At 41.3% G+C, this 17,639-nt stretch overlaps 1 protein-coding gene across 4 annotated transcripts in view; it reads right to left on the bottom strand.

The window, feature by feature from the left end:
- The window catches only part of CREB5 (cAMP responsive element binding protein 5), a 401,460-nt gene that overhangs the window by 11,781 nt on the left and 372,040 nt on the right, over positions 1 to 17,639 (bottom strand). For all 4 annotated transcript variants that reach the window (XM_044246290.1, XM_044246292.1, XM_044246293.1 and 1 more), the window contains one exon: positions 2,149 to 2,472. In XM_044246290.1, the coding sequence (XP_044102225.1) occupies positions 2,149 to 2,472 (324 nt within the window). The remainder of the gene's footprint in view (positions 1 to 2,148; positions 2,473 to 17,639) is intronic.

The following is a 17,639-nucleotide window of genomic DNA, read 5'->3' as shown; positions in this document are numbered from 1 at the left end:
AAGAGAATCCTAAGCAGCCAGGAGGAAGTGCAAATGCAACCCTAAGACCAGAATTTATGCCCCTGGTAATTATCGTTACTTATTTTTAAAATAGAATTCTGTTGGCATAGAGGCTCTGAAGTTTTGATTAAAAAATAACGATTTGTTATTTCATAAAGACAAATTTATTCCAAGTCATATTAGAATCTCACAGTCAGGAGGGCCTTAATAAACTTCTGTTCCTAATGCTTTAATCATCATACGCTTAAGCAATATGACAAGATCTCTGTAATCAGCCAAGTTCATACAATTTAAGAGTGGCGTTTTGAGTACTGTCTGAATGATCTTGTTCAAATTTTAACAAAAGTAACCTGTATTCTTTCTCTTTAGTATGGGATTAAAAAGCAACTGTTTGTGCAGCTAATTATAATAGCAATTAACTAATTGCTTATACAATTGGCCACTTACTGACTTGAAATGGAGGGCAATTGGCTAATTGGTAATTAGCTAATGAATGGCTTTTATATTCAACTAACGGTTAAACTTGTCTGTGAAGTAACTAGCTGACAAGGCAACCAAAGCTTGATGTTATCCTTTTCCTTAAAAAAAGAAAGTGCACATGCGAATTTATTTGCCTGTCTTTGCACTTCTAGTTTTCTCTGTCCCTTCTAAAGGTCTCCATGTCCTACTATGGCATTTGACTAAAAAGGTGCTTCTGGTGGCATTTTATTGATTAACCACTTGCTAAACATCTATCATATTACTTCAGTTTGGAAATTAATCATGCCTAACATGTATTGATTCCTGTGTCAGGGGCTTTACAAACATTCTCTTAATACTCCTAAAAGTCTATGCGTTTTGTCTACCATTACCCCATTTTGTAAGTGGACCACGGAAGCTCAGGGAGTTAGCTGACCGACCATAGTCACATAGCAAGTAAGGTGGGAAAAGAATTTACAGATTTCTCACTCCAAAGCCTGCACTCTTCCTCGCTATATAGAACTCCTCTTAACTACCTTTGCAAAAGTCAGCTGACCTAACGAACAAGCTTATCTATTGAACAGAACAGAGAGTACTTGTGAATGACCCATTTTGTGGGTGGCCGTCCAAGTTTGGTGTGTAATAGAGGAGAGGGTTCTAAAGGTCCCAAACTACCTTGGGTGAGGTCTGGAGGCAGACGATGGAAGAGATGGTGAATAAGTGTTATTTGGCGATTCCAAGCTCCCAACACCACTCTGACCCAACTGGTTGGAACCTGGCAGTGTGGAATGGGTGGAGGGGACTGACAAAGTTCATCCTGCTTGAAGATCCAAAGTATCTAGGGCCAGCCATGCTCCTAGACATGCCCTTCCTCCACTTACTAAAACTTACTCGGATACACGGACCCGCCTCTCTTCTTGGGCTGGGTGACATAACGTCTGCCTGGTCCCCCAACCCTCTTTCAGTTGCGTCTAAATGCTGGCTTTCTTTCTAGCCACTTCTGGTGACTCTCCACCCCTGGGATTTGGCCTTTCTCTAGAACCAATCATCTACAGAGCTTGGCTCTCTGTCGGCTCCCTCCAACGCATTTCACACTAGGTGGCATGAGTCACTTCTCTTCCTCATTTACCCAGCACCTTATGCCCTATCATCCGTTACCCAGCTTCTTTGTCTGCCTAGAACTGTTATTCTTTAGCATTTTAGCATTTGGTTTTATCCAGAAGACTGTCCATTGTATTTAACTTCCATTTTAGAGGTGTCAAAATTGAGTTTTTATGTTAAAAAGCACTGCAGTTAAAAACACGGCTAGGATTAACTTATTTTCCTCATTCTTTATTCACATCTTTCTGCTTCAGTTTTTCCTAATCCTTCCATCAGTATTACTTTTTTTAGAGTTACCTTTGTAACTCACTGCAAAAACAAAAACAAAAAACAGATTTTGGAGAACTTGAAGCTTACATTTGCCCCCAGGGACTAGAACTGGTATTTACCATATTATTTCTAGAAACTAGGATCTGGGAGGGCCTTATGGGTCACCCTTACCTCCTAAGAAAGAACAGAGCCCCCCCCCCCCCCGCCAAGTGTCAGACAGAAGACCCAAGCTCGTCAAACCAGCTTGCTGCCAATGGGCCCCGCATCAGAGCTCATATTGACAACAACAAGGGGGAAAGAGATCATAAGAGGCTCTACCTGTGCTTGGTTGCCGGAGTGCAGGGGTGGGTGTGGCGAGGTCTGGTGATGTGCAGGGTGCGCGTGGAGGTGGGAGTGGGAGTGATGATGTGGGTGGTTCTGCTGGTGATGGGGTTGAGGGTGAGGGTGGTGGGCTGGGTGCTGGTGCTGGTGTGGGTACGGGTGATGGGCTGGCAGTGTCTGGTGCTGATGCGGGTGTGAGTGCATGTGATGGTGTGGCGTCTGGTCCTGCCGGGAGCCCATCATTTCCATCATGTGTCCCATGGTGTTCATATTCCCATTTGACATGGCAGCAGGGTGGTGAGTCAACGCGGCCTTCAACCTCTGAAACAGAACAAAACAAGAGGGGACAACTGAGGTCAGTCGTGTACAGAAGAGGGATTTTGAATCAAAAGGACTCATACTTTCAATTCCATGTTATGGTGCTCCTGCTAGTAATAATAATGCTAACATTTGTGTACTGGTTGGTGCTATGACTTTTATATTAATTTCAAGTTTTCATCTATATTTTAGTAGGTAGGAGGGTCAATGTCAGCTGGAAATGTTAATTCAGCTGTCACAGCAGGTAAGCAGGATATCCTGTCAAGATTTAGACAGTCTACTAAAAGGTATTTCATACTAATTTCCTACTATCGATTATCATCATATCCTATCAGCAGCTGAGTATAAGCATAAACCAAATAAAACCACTTAATATGATAATGCCACTGAACAAACAGCTCATCTGATACAGCACTGTATTTTGTAAGGCTCACAAGAATGAAAGACTTCTTCCTCTCAAAAGACTTCTTGAGTACAAAGAGGAAATAACTTCAAATTTCAGAATACAGGGAGAGACTGATGTTATTTTGGGCTTTAAATTAGATTCATGATCTATAACTTTTGGAGTCAGTAAGTAGGTCTTCTCCATTTGTTATCATGAGATCTCTCAAAGTCCTTCCTGATAACCTGATTTTTCTCATGCAGTAACTTCTTACTTTGGGAAGGAAATGAGGGACCCAGAAAGATTTGGAGGATTGCATTCTAGAGCTTCTTTGATGGCCATATCATTGGGTATATTTCTAACCCCACAGCATTATCCATTAACAAGCACACAGACGTGCACATAAATGACTTCTACCTGAATCTGAAGTTGGGATCAGCAAACCTTTTCTAGAAAAAGTCAGATAGTAAATATTTTTACCATGGCACGCCTTATGCTCTCTGTCACAATTACTGAATTCTGCTCTTTTGGGGCAAAAGCAGCTGTAGACAGTGTGTAAATGAATGAGCATGCTGTATTCTAACACAACTTTATTCAGGGACAGGAAGTTTGAATCCCATATAATTTCCACATGACATGAAATGCTATTCTGCTTTTGATTTTTCATCACTTAAAAATGTAAAAAACATTTTTAGCTCAGACGCTTTGCAAAATTAGGCAGCGGGCCAGATTTGGCCCATGGGCCATAGTTTGTTGGCCCCAATTTAAAGAATCAGTTGGTAATCAGCTTAGTCACAGTTTCTTCAAAATTGCCTTTTCTTGTACACAGGCAATTATCATCATATCCTGAGGGGCACAATGTGCTAAGTACTGTATAATACAGTTATTCCTTGGAAACGTATCTTCTGCAGTGATGTTAGTCTGGTTGGCAAGCTCACGCTGGCTCCATGAAATACTTGCTAGGGGACTCAAAGTTCTCTCCAGATTTGTATTCTTATCTAATTAATGACAGTGGTTACAATCACTGCAGAAAGGAAGAGTTGTATTTAAATGAGGGTCAAAGCAACCATGCTCCAGTCCTGTATAATATTAATGATTCTCGACTGGGTAGAGTAAGCTATTGATGAATACCAATTGAATTCATCAAAACCTTTAGTTAAACACAAAGAACCTCCATGTGTGAGTGTTTTTTAAAGACGTCATTTATTTACTTGAGAGACAGAGAGAGGCAGAGATAGTGAGCGAAAAAGCACAAGTGGGGAATAGAGGGAGAAGCAGGCTCCCCACTGAAGAGGGAGCCCAAAGCAGGACTAGATCCCAGGACCCTGGGATCATGACCTGAGTCAAAAGCAGATGCATAACCGACTGAGCCACCCAGGCGCCCCAAGAACCTCCACTTATAAAAGAAAAAGAAAATAAAAGGGAGGGTAGTATGTGATAGACTTTATCTTAATATTAGATAATCATTGAAAACATTTCCTATATCCAGATTCAGTGACCAGTAAGCCTACTTGCTTCCCCTTTCATGAGTATCAGCTCCTGACCTTCATCATAGTAATCCTGAAGAAGCTAAGCTTCCTGAATCCCTGGGAAAGATTAGATGCTGGGTATTGTGTTTATTGCTACACAGAAAAGTGAACTCATACTCCTCAACTCCAGTTTTTGAAATGATTTCATTATTTTTATAAAAACACTTGTTACAAAAATTTAAGCAATGGTTGAAAGTAAAGTCAGCAACCAATGAACCAAACACACTGTTTATATTTGGTGGCTGAATGGCATTTTTCTACATGCATATGCAGAGGTGGAGGAATAAGGAGAATAATTTTATCACAGGGGGATAATAATAGCATGGAACTTAGATTCTTCTTTGAATATAACATAAGCAAAAGAAGTAAATAAAATAAAATGAATTGCTGGACTTCAGATATGTGCTTCTTTAGCCCAAGAAAAGTTTCCAAATGAGATCTCCAAACTTAAGGGTGAAGAAAATTATGGAAAAGATTATAATGAAATCACTGTTGTTGTTTTGTTTTTGTTTTTTGAAATTAGGTAGTGTTGATAAATTTTCTCAACTGTTTTTTGCAGTTTCATTATTATGAAAACATATAGCTATGTCGTAAAAAAAAAAAAATCAACTATCATAAGAATATGGGGTGAAAAACTAAAGGCACCTGCCTACTCTTTTCCTGCTAAACACCAGTCCCAAGTAATTTGCCTTTGTTCTCCTTAACAATAGATTTTCGACACCTTTCTATATGAGTAAAACCAGCTAATAACCATGGCTGGCATTATTCAAGCACTTGCCACACTGCCACTCCTCAGTCTCCCCTAATCCTTAGACCAATCCTGCAAGGCTAAAAGAGAGACTAAGCCACCTGCCCAAGCTCACACACCACTAGAGAGATCTGTAGAGGCATGCTACCTCCACAGCCTATTCTCTAAACCAAGAAAGAAGGTGCCAGAAGGCACACCATGCACACTTGCCAAAAACAGTTAGGAACTATCTTATGCCACCTCCTTATCATCCAAAGAAAGGCAGAAAGAAGAGATAGGTCTATGATAAAATGAAAAGACAAGATGCCATTGCTGCGTGGTCCAGCGTATGGTTACTCAGACACACAATGAAGATCCAAATACACTCTTTCTGAAACTTGGCAGACAGAAGCGCAAATACAAGAATTTCCAGGAAGCTCCAGTGCAGCAAAGGATCCTGGGCTTATGGGGATCACCTCCTCTGCTATATTTGTGAAGAATGGATAGTTTTATTTCCCCTCCCCACTCGCCCTCCCCCCACTCTGATAAAGTCCATGTGTCCCTTCTTTCTGTCCCCACTTCCTCCTCACCTTTGGGTTTATGACCCTTTTGTCTTTCTAATGTTCAGAAGACAATATGGCGTATGCGCAGACACCGAGGGGTGTGGCCCTGCCTTCCCATCAGCCCTTGCTCTTCCCACGCAGTTCCACAGGACTTTGCGTTTGATAGTCTTCTTGCCTGAAATGTTCTTTCCCTTTCTCCAGACATTTTATTTTTAGAAGAATTACTTATTTTAGGGAGAAAGTGAGAGTGTGCACGTGAGTGGGGGGAGGGGCAGAGGGAGAGAATCTTCAAGCAGACTCCCCACCTGCCCTGCCCAGAGCCTCAGGCGGGGGCTCCCAACCCCGACCCATGAGATCACGACCTGAGACAAAACCAAGAGTCGGATGCTCAACGGACTGTGCCACCCAGGCCCCCCTCTTCAGACATTTCATAGCTCTTAGCTCTTGGTTCCTTCTTAGTAAAATTCTCCCTGGTCTCCTGGTCAAAATCAATTCCTATTATTGCATAGTCCCAGTAGGGTCATATTCCTCTTCTAATTTCAATCTGTAGTTATGATTTTTAATGTGATTATTCAATTCATATCCATCAACCATTCCAGACTGTAAAGCTTCATGAGAGCAGGACCCACCTTGGATTTTGCACAGCTGTTAAAGTGGCAGCTTTAGCACAGAGCCTAGTATGTAGTAGGCACTAAATTCATAGTTTGGTAATGAAAGTAAAGATGAGCGAAGAATAGATGAAGGAATGAATGAATAAAAGAAACCTCTGAGGCTCATGAGGATGCAGCATTTTCATCTTGGATCACTGCAGGTGCTATTTGTCTGGAGGGATGACTCCATCAGTCAACCAAAGTTGGCAGAAAAGACTACAGAAGTCAGGCAGGCAGACAAGCAGTAGAAATACTGTCAAGAGAGCTTCCTGCTCCACACCTGGCCTGCCCTCCCAAAAATGATAAAGGAAAAAATTAAATGTAAAGAAACAAAAGGAATGTGGCTTAACTTTCTCTTGAAACCCTTTCCTGAAAAAGTGGTATGGAAAATTGAAAAGCTGTGTAGTCGTGGGTCACTATGTTATCCCTTCAATCCTACAAACAACTTTCTCACCTTAAATTAGGAGCAAATGGAGCCTGACCAATAAATGCTCTGCATCAGATCTTCATCTCAAATAATTAGCTTATCCTGATAAGGGAAATTACTTGATGGCCTCAAGTCCATTGTTGCATATTTCACACCAAGACGATAATACTAACATGGCTTATAACATTCCATTTAATTATTTATTCCCTCAACAAGTATTGATGGAGCTTCTACCATGTGCCAGGCATTGCGTTAGGCATGTCGTTATTTGCCACTACCAGAAGGAAATGGAAGATAATAAAACCAAAGCTTTCTCAGCGCTGGGGAGAAAACACACACACTTTGGCAAGGAAATGAAGATTTTCAAGCACCCTTTAGAGAACCTCAGGCCTTGGGGTTGAGCCCACCATCCGAGCACCAGTCTATGTCGTCTTTGAAGGAAAGCAGTGCCACTCAATGGTTATCGGGGCACTTCTGAAAGTCCTAAAGAACCTACTTGCTTCCCTGTATCCTCATGCCAACATGAATCATTGCAGGGTAAATCATCACAGTATACCAAATAAAGAGATTTGTACCCCACTCTTTCAGAGATGATGAATGACCATTAAATGAGTCCAAGCTGTATTTTGCAGAATGGTTTTTCTTTTTGAAGCTGAACTGTGTCTTGTTTTAAATAACATTCTACCTAATGCCAAGAAATGGCAAGGGAGAGAGAGGAAAATTAATGAGCAAATAAACATATATTTTTCAGCTATAAAAACCAGGCTCTTACTGAGGTGTGGCTGCACGAGAGAAAAAATGATTCTGTTTACTTTCTCTCATCCTCTACCACATCCATTTATTTGAGAGAGCAAATCAGGAGAGACAGTGAGAAGCCTGACACAGCTGGTTTCAGTCAATAAGGGTCATTTTCCTTCGGTCTGTGTATTTTACAAGATCCTTGTTCACTGTTCCCGATGGGAGAGTGGTGGGCCCGCTGCCCAGGATTGAGTCCTGTTCAGAAACCGGCTATGGACCTTGTCCCCGTCCCCATCCCTGGTTCTGCCCTGCCACAGGGGCTCAACCATGCCCCCTGGCCCCCACCGAATCTCCGGCTCCGGGTGGTTGACAGTGTTGCACACCTGGAGAAGCCCAGGTACACCAGCACGTCATTACCGCCACTGGTTGCCTGCATGTGGGCCTGCGTGAACACACACGCACGTGACACACCCACCCACACCCACCGCAGGCAATTTATCTCCCATTAACAACTCGCTCTTGCCAATTAGAAACATTTGTGGAACTGTAAAAACATTTCTCCTCCATCTTCAGCGCAGCCGATTGCTTATGTTTTACAGACTCTGAAAGCCAAGCCGAATTAAACATTATTTGAAATTCAGCTGGGTGGGGGTGGGGAAGGTTGGAACAGTCTTTGGAGAAAGGTTTTCATTAAAAACGGCTGTTGGGTTTTGTTCCAGAAAAAAATGTGATAACATCAAAATGTAGTGTTGTGGAGTTGACCACAAGTAAGAGCCTATCTGTATAAAAAGGGTAAAATCCATATTTGCATTTCCTTTCGAACACAGAATAATTGCCATCAGCGGCCTCCCCAAGGTATTGCTCGAAATGTAATTTTTTTTTTCTCTTCTCCAAACATAACTAATCAGGTAGGACGGCCAGCACAGGCTTCTGAATGGTCCACATTGTCACTGGTATGAGCCCGTGTGCCTTCACCAGAGCTTTGCAGTGTCGGTGACTCCTGACTTGCTCTAGATGTCAAGGATTTCTGATTTTAAGTCTCTGAATTAGTAACAAAACAAAAATAACAAAATCAAAAAACAAAACCTGAGGGCGCCTGGGTGGCTCAGTGGGTTAAGCCGCTGCCTTCGGCTCAGGTCATGATCTCAGGTTCCGCATCGGGCTCTCTGCTCAGCAGGGAGCCTGCTTCCTCCTCTCTCTCTCTGCCTGCCTCTCTGCCTACTTGTGATCTCTCTCTGTCAAATAAATAAATAAAATATTTAAAAACAAAACAAAACAAAACAAAAAACAAAACCTGATATTTATCTACTGAATTTTATGACTATTACATGGCCAGTTGGGATCCCCAGTGCTTCCCAAACTTAAGGAGAGATAGGGATGGGCAGAAAGAGACCGGTCATATAATGCCACACGTCAGGCACATAAACTTTGAGCTTTATTTTGCCAAGACAGAAATACTTCTTTTTTTTTTTTTAAGATTTATTTATTTCAGAGACAGAGAAAGAGTGAGTGTTAGCAGGGGGAGGGGCAGTGGGAGACAGAATCCCCAAGCCGACTCCCAGCTAAGTCAGAGCCTGGTATAAGGATCTGTGATCCACATCTGAGCTGAAATCAAGAGCTAGCCATTCAACTGACTGACCCACCCAGGTGCCCCTAGAAATAGTTTTAATATCCAGATTCACACCTGGGCATCAAGATATCCATTGAAAAAGATCCTGTAACTCTGATAGCATCATGGATCTTAAAATGCACATTTATTTCAGGATCATCATTGAGATAATTAACTAAAATTATACCTGGATTAATTGCTTAGAATAAAATGCCTTTCTTTTCAAAACTTTCATAATGTAACTCAGTGGTTTATTTAGCTCTGATGGTTTCATAATTTAAGTATTGATTTGCTTTAGGTTTGGTTTGGAGAATAAGTTTCAAATAAGTCTACCAGGTTGGAAGGAGAGATGATCCGGGAAGGGCAAGATGTTATAAAGTTGAGAAGGAAAAAATATTCATACTTTTTGTCATGTTGTCACTAAAAAGTATTAACCCTAAAGATATTAGAGATAATGTAATTACTAAAAAAACCCCACACAAATGTATTATAAATCAACAGTACACTGGAAAATGATGGAAGGACATCTCACAAATAAGAATGAGACCTCAGAAAAATAGAACTTCATCAGTTTTAATGAAAGCAAGGAAAAGATTTGGTGTTTGATTTCACTCTCCCATTTTCCACTTGTGGATATAACTTCTAAAATGAGGAAAAGCAGACCTAAGTGCTAGGTGATATGTTAAACTGTGGTGGTTAAAAAGCCAACCAACCCCCAGAGAGAAATCTTAGCTATTTCCCTGCCAGCCTTTTTCCTATTAATATCCAAATCATATATCAATTACAGTCCTGCAAGAGTGAGCCTTTGAAGATTCTTATTAAATGAAGAAGTTAATGAAGGCACATTTATAGAATTATTTTATTTCGTATACCACTTCCCTGCATCTCTTTGACTCAGTGGCTGCCTTTTATAAATCAGCAGGATGGTAAGCATTTTAAGAGGCTGCATGTTGTAGTGAATTTCAGAACAAACTGATGTTCTGAGAGCCGGTGCTAGTGTTAATTCTGCTACAAGACTGCTTTCAGTCCTTTAGGTAAGTAAACCACTTTAGCTGTGTGCCTTAATCTACCCAACAAATGAGGGCAGAATCCAGAGCTGCCAATCCCATCAGAGGAAGAATCTGAGTTGAAGTTTCTGTGAGGTAGGAATCTGCTGGAGAAGTGAGTTGCATGGATGCTAGAATAACAAAAGAAACTAATTGTTTCAGAGGATTTCAAAAGAAGAACAGAAGCCTTGGAGTGAGAAGTCTTGGTTTCGAAGCATGGCCCCTCGGGTGGCTCAGCCGGTTAAGTGTCTGCCTTCAGCTCAGGTCATGATCCCAGGGTCCGGGCATCGAGCCCTCTGTGGGGCTCCTTGCTCAGCAGGGAGCCTGCTTCTCCCTCTCCTCTGCCCCTCCTCCCTGCTCATGCTCTCTCACATGCACATGTACACACACACACACACTCTCTCTCTCAAATAAATCAAATCTTAAAAAAAAAGAAAATGTATAAACCTTAAACCATAAGGACATATGGGATAATTAGTGGAACAGAGTGGAGTTGTCTTCTAGGTGGTACAACCAGCTTCTGATGAAAAATAACAAGATATTTAAAAATATTTTTTTTCTTAACATTAAACTATGTTTTACTCTCAACTTTAAAAATTCATAGTAAAGAGTAATAGAATATTAATCACCGATGAAAAGGAATGAAGTACTGATACATGCTACAGCAAGGATGAATCTTAAAAACATGTTTAATAAAAGAAGACAGACACAGAGGGTCATACCTCATATGATTCAATTTAAACAAAATGCCTAGAATAGGTAAATCCACAGAGAGAGAAAACAGATAAATGCTTACCAGGGCTTGGGAGGAGGGGAGAATGAGGAGTGACTGCATAATGGGTACAGGGTTTTCTTTTGGGGCCAAGAGAATGTTCTCGAACTAGGTAAAGGTGGTGATTGCACAATATTTTGAATGTACTAAATGCTCCTGAAATGTACACTTTACAAATTCATGGTTGTATGATTTTATATGACTAGGATGTCAATTAAATTATTTCAAAAATAAAGCAGAGTAAGAATCTCATCTTTTAACAAGGTGCCAATAGAAACTCTTGACTTGGTCTGGGAATTACTAATACCCACTTTGATGTCACCTTAAGTAAAACGCTGTATTGTGAATAATAAAAGGCAAAAAGATATTTTGCCCTCGAATGGCTACAGTCAATGCCAGATTTTTGTCTATGTCTCAGGGAATTTGACTACTCTGCAAAGACATTGGCACCCTCTTTTCCCTACAGCTCTGTCATCTTCTAGCTGGCTTCAAACTAAAGAGAAAATGCAGAAGCCATAGCCACCAACTGTGTATGGTTCAAAGCTGTTAGAGAGTATTAAATACAAAAAGAAAAGATTTTGGCAGACTGGCATCAAGGAGTCTAAAGAGAGAAATTGAACAGGGATCAGGGTAACATCTTCTGCTTGGTTAACAAAAACAAAACAAAACCAAACACACAAAACCCCAGTACTGTCCAAAGGCAAGTTAGTGGAATAACAGAGGGTGCAGGAATTTCGTGCAAATTTATAAAGCACCATTATGTAATGCACACGTCAAAATAGCTGATGTGACTTTCAGTTGCCTCAATGAAACGAGACTGTAAAACATAATGTAAGAGAGTGAGAGTCCTGTCTGTTCACCTCTGCAGGGGCCACGAAGTGCACCATACAAGCCCATGTCCCTGCATCCCTGCCCCCTGTTCCAAAGATCTCAGCATCATGTCTGATAGGTGTTGGATTTTCTCCATATTCCAATTCTCAACTGGTGGACATACATGCAGTTACCATTCTTCCCTCTGTAATAACAGTGCGATGAACATTCTTATATCCACACATCTTGGCATGTTTACCTATTTTGAAAAAGTGTTCATTAAAAAAAAATACAATGAATTGATCAATCCAGTTGGGTTTAGCTTCTGGGTAGAGGTGATAGTGATGGTGGTGGTGGTAGTGTATATGTGTGTGTGTGTGTGTGTGTGTGTGTGCGCGCGCGCGCATGCAAGCGCGAACATATGCTCATGCAAGGAATGGGGATTGGGGGTCTGTTAACGGAGAGCTAAGAGGAAAGCAAGTGGGGACACCAGTCAAGTATCAGCTCTAGTTAAAGAGCCTTTTCTTGGGTCTTATTTTTGTATTCAACCCATACTCCATACCTAGGTGAGATATTGCCTTATTATAGTTTTAGGGTTCCTTGCTCCCTTCAGGTCACTGAGCTCCGTAAGCACTATGGGATGACCTTGGGTACAAACTTGGCTCTAGTAGATATTACAGCCTCCTGGCTGGTTTCCCTGGCAATTTTAAAGGTGCTGAATACACAGTGGGCTTAGAATAAATATTTGTTGATTGCCTGCCTGCCTGCCGCCTGCAAGTCTCCAGGAGTAGTGCCTAACCATGGAATGTCTTTGAAGCACTGGCCTATAATTTTCTCCACAGAAAGAACACCTTCTGGTGGTAGTTGTGGGGAGAATAATGCCCTTTGTCTTGCTAGCAAACACTGCTCACCCCCAAAAACCCAGCACCTGCAAGCCTGGGTAATTTTAGGTGAGGGCTTATTTCCAGCTTTTATGGAAGAAGAAAGTTCTATTGGAAAAAAGTAATCCTTTGTTATTTTATTTTGGACAAGCTTTTAATCAGAAACATAGGCAGTAACATATGTTAGAAAAATATATATGAAACATAGAACTTTGCATTTGTAATTTGCTATGGAAAATCCATGCTAAGGCAACTTTAAGTTTGGGATTTTAATTGCACAGGAGTCAAGAGAACTCAGAGTTCAAGTTCCCATGGAAAGCAAGCTTCATTCCACATGTGCATCCCAGGACCCTTCCTGAGTGGGATGACCTAATTATTTGGCAAAACGTGGTGCAATGAAGAGTGATAGAAAGGATTTCTCCTCACTGTGACACTTCCTATCATCCTAAGCAAGATGGACAGCGGTCAACACTTAGCTCCATAAACTGTATCCTTTTTAACGTACAGCAATTCCTGGTGAGCCTCATGATGAACGATGTCACTGTAATGCCCGAGGAGGTCCAGGTCTTGTGAATGTGCTACTTGGGTAGAGGCACCACTCAGCACCACATCCCTGGGGCCCTCCGGTGGATCCTGACCCATGCCCTTCTGAGGACAGCTGTGTTGAGTGGGCACTGTCCCCCTCACCCGTGCTATACCGCCAAAGGACATCTCTCAGTAATTCAGATACTCGAACTTCTGTTTCTGAAAGTCTAACTAGAAGGCCTCCTAGGGATTCGAAAGACTTTCTCGGACACACCTCTGCCTCGTCCTGAAGAGACTTGTCCAAGAGAGCTGTTCCTCGTTGTCCTCTGGTTTCATTCCAGTTGTGGGAAGATGGCAAGATGTGCATTACTGTCTCTGTTAGAGACATAAGATGTCTGGCCAAGGGGACCACAAACTTATTATAATAAAAAGTCTCCAGGTGTTTCTCTCTAATTATGGGTAGTAGATTGTATGAAGTAAAAGGTATCCTACTCCTTGGTATCTATATCCAAATCCATCTAGCATGTTCTATATGTGTCCTGTGCTATCTTTCTCCTTGGTAAAATGGTAATGATATCTTCTGGTTCTCCAGGTCTCCTTTGCCTCCTGATTTGACCCCTGGCTAAGTTCTCTAAAGTGTGTTAACACTGAAATAGGAAAAGGGGAGGAGGGAAAGGAATTGGGGACAGTGCAGGTAGAGAGGGAGATTGTAATAAACTCTGCTTCTTAAAGTGTTGCTTAACTTCCTTTTTAAGCTTTGCAAATGTTAGTGGTCCACAGTCAAATCAACTTGTGGTAGTTCCACTACACTGTTCAAGGAGAGTTCTAGGTCTGACTGTTAAAGATCTGGGTTGTACAGTCAACTCAGCAGCCCTTAGATCATACAACAGCACATCTCTAAACAGCCCCCAGTCTCTGAGCATATCAAGAATAAAACAAGATGAAACCAGAATGGGGGACAAACCATAAGAGACCCTTAATCTCAGGAAACAACCTGAGGGTTGCTGGAGGGGAAGGGGTTGGATGGCTGGGTGATGGGCATTGGGGAGGGTATGTGTTGTGGTGAGTGCTGTGTGTTGTGTAAGACTGAGGAATCACAGACCTGTACCCCAGAAAAATAATACATTATATGATTAAAAAAAAAAAAAAAAAGGATCCTTGCTGCCACCTATGAGCTGCCTGGTCCTGCTGAGCAGAGAGGACCTGGAGATCCCTGTCAGACTCAAAATAAAGACACATCATTGCTAACAAAAACTCTCACAGCACAATCTTTGGTGTTTTAGGCAAATCACACCAGGGTGAACAAAGCTGGGCTTGGGGAAGCCACAAAAAAACATCGACACCCTCCCCACCCCACCCCACCCCATGTGTTTACATTATAGGCAATTTCCAAGAGGAGCCATTTACAATTCCTGGAGAACCTGGCTACTGGTGTGTGTACAGAAAGTTAAGCATAAGGAGAGTTTGTGAATTTTGCCCTGATGATGGTGAATTTTGAAGATGATGGCGCAGAGTACTGCCAAACAAAAAGTAACAACTTGTTTCTGAGCTGATGTGCATCTAAATGATGTTCGTTCTCACATGTATTTCTAAAATTCCATTAATAGGGGCGCCTGGGTGGCTCAGTGGGTTGGGGCCTCTGCCTTTGGCTTGGGTCATGATCTCAGGGTCCTGGGATCAAGCCCCATATCGGGCTCTCTGCTCAGCGGGGAACCTGCTTCCCCCTCTCTCCCTGCCTGCCTCTCTACCTACTTGTGATCTCTGTCTGTCAAATAAATAAATAAAATCTTAAAAAAAAATCCATGCTGTGAAGTGTGTAAACCTGGCGATTCACAGACCTGTACCCTTGGGGATAAAAATATATGTTTATAAAAAATTAAAAAATTTATTTAAAAAAATTCCATTAATAACCACATATTGGAAAAAAAAAAGAAAAAAAACGAAAACAAACAATAAAATAACCATGTATTGAAACATTTCCAGTATTCTATGCTGTTCTTCAGTTTTAGAGTTTTCTCTGAAGTTTTTCTTTTTTTGTTTCAGGAGGCCTGACCCACAGAGTACATGAATTGTTTGGCCCATTTTTGAGAGTGGAATCCCAGGCCCTTGAGAAGCTGCTTTTTTATCTCTTTGTTTCTATCGTCTCCCTGGTATACAACTCAATGAACCAGACTGCCTAAAGACAACTAGTGGGGGTGCTGGAAAGGGGAATGTGGAACCACCTCTTTAAATCACATTGTTGGGGCACCTGGGTGGTTCAGTCTGCTGAATGTCTGCCTTCGGCTCGGGTCATGATCCCAGGGTCCTAGGATCGATCCCCATGCTGGGCTTCCTGCGGGGAGCTTGCTTCTCCCTTTCCTGCTTCCCCTGCTTGTGTTCTCTCTCCCTGTCCCTCTCTCTGTCAAATAAATAAATAAAATCTTTAAAAAAAAATCACATTGTCACAACTGAGTACCATTCTGAAAATGCCAATTAGAAAGCTTTCTGGTGGATTAATTGAAAATGGCCTAATAATTTATCTTCTAACAAGTTTAAAATGCCATTTTCATGATCTGTCTTCTTTTTTGCTCAAGCAATTTCGTTTCTGGCTCTAAATTTCTCTTAAGCAACTGCTCACTAGGGGCTGACAGTACTATAGTAGCTTGCCCTAAGTCAGAACCTTCCTTCCAGGGAGAGCAAAGCACTTTGCAGATAGTAAGCCTCTGCGGCAGGTAGCAAAAATCACTCTCCATGTTCTGGAGATACAGGATATTCCAGTGAAGACATGTTAAGTCCCCTGCTGAGAAGCCAGTGCAGAGAAAAGGATTTTTGTTTTAAGGTTATGTTATATTATTTTATTTTCTTGTAGATGTTAGAAGCTTTTTAAAAAAAATTTTAATTCCAGTATAGTTAACAGAGTGTTATATTAGTTTCAAGTGTACGATATAGTGATTCAACAATTTCATACATCACCTGGTGCTCATCATGACAAGTGCCCTCCTTAATCCCCATCCCCTATTATCCCATCCCCCTACCCATCTCCCCTCTGGTAACCATCAAGAACTTGTTTCTTTTTTTTTTCCCCAAAGATTTTTTTTTTTTTTTTTTTTTTAATTTGACAGACGGAGATCACAAGTAGGCAGAGAAGCAGGCAGAGAGAGACAGGAGGAAACAGACTCGCTGATGAGCAGAGAGCCTGATGCTGGGCTCAATCCCAGGGCCCTGGGATCATGACCTGAGCTGAAGGCAGAGGCTTTAACCCACTGAGCCACCCAGGTGCCCGAAGAGCCTGTTTCTTGGAGCACCTGGGTTGCTCAGTCGATTATGCATCTGCCTTTTGCTCAGGTCATGATCTCAGGGTCCTGGGATCGAGCCCTGCATCAGGCTCTCTGCTCAGTAGGGAGCCTGTTTCTCCCTCTCTTGCTCTCCCTGCTTTTGCTCTCTCTCTCTGTGTCAAATAAATAAATAAAACCTTAAAAAAATAGTCTGTTTCTTGGCTTTTCTCTCTCTTTCCCCCCCTTACTCATTTGTTTTATTTCTTAAATTCCACATATGAGTGAAATCACATGGTACTTGTATTTCTCTGATTGACTTATTTCACTTAGCATTATACTCTCTAGTTCTATGTTGTTGCAAACGGCAAGATTTCATTCTTTTATGGCTGAATAAGATTCCATTATATATATAATATATACATATTTTATATATGTATACATATATACATATTTTATATATAAAATATATAAAAATATATTTTTCATATATATATATACTTTACACACACACACACACACCCTACAACTTATTTATCCATTCACCTATCAATGGACACCACTTGGCTGGTTCCATAATTTGGCTATTGTAAATAATGCTGCTATAAACACACTGGGATGCACGTATCCCTTTGAATTAGTGTTTTTGCCTTTTGCGGTGTAAATAGAGAAGGGGTTTGAACCTGATGCTCTTTGTGGTGCAGCCTGACAGATTGTCTGGTTAGAAGAAAGCTCACAGACAATAAATGGCTATGGTGGAGAAGTCAAGAAGGAAGGAAAGAAGCAAAAGGACAGAGAGAAGGGAAGAAGATGTATAGAAGAGTAGAAAGAGCGGAAGGAAGTCAGCTCTACCTGGAACTGGAAAACATGCTCTACCCAAGGGCTCCAATATTTCTATTTATTAATTTACAATGATAAGGCAGAATCATTGTAAAAGAGAAGTGAATATGACATTGAGTCAAAGTATTTCAAACTCCAACAAGTTCAATTCCCTTTTTTAGAGAAGTGTCCATTCCACTCTCGTTTCCAGATAAATTCATCACCAAAGGGTATTATCAAGTCGTTTCTTCTTTTCACCATATGCTAGTAAGACTGTCTGGATTTGATGTGGCAGATAAGGAAGAAATTGCATCTCATAGGGTTTTTTATATGGGTAACATCATATATAGATATTTTCCCACTTCTGCGAGGTTTTCAAACCATGCGTGGTTAACCAGAGGCTAACAAAATGGTTAACCAAATGTGTCAACCGCTAAGCCA

This window comes from Neovison vison, chromosome 4 (genome assembly GCF_020171115.1).
Source record: "Neovison vison isolate M4711 chromosome 4, ASM_NN_V1, whole genome shotgun sequence".
Classification (NCBI taxonomy): domain Eukaryota; kingdom Metazoa; phylum Chordata; class Mammalia; order Carnivora; family Mustelidae; genus Neogale; species Neogale vison.
The sequence above is the reverse complement of the archived record's forward strand: the minus strand, read 5'-3'. Positions and strand labels throughout refer to the sequence as shown.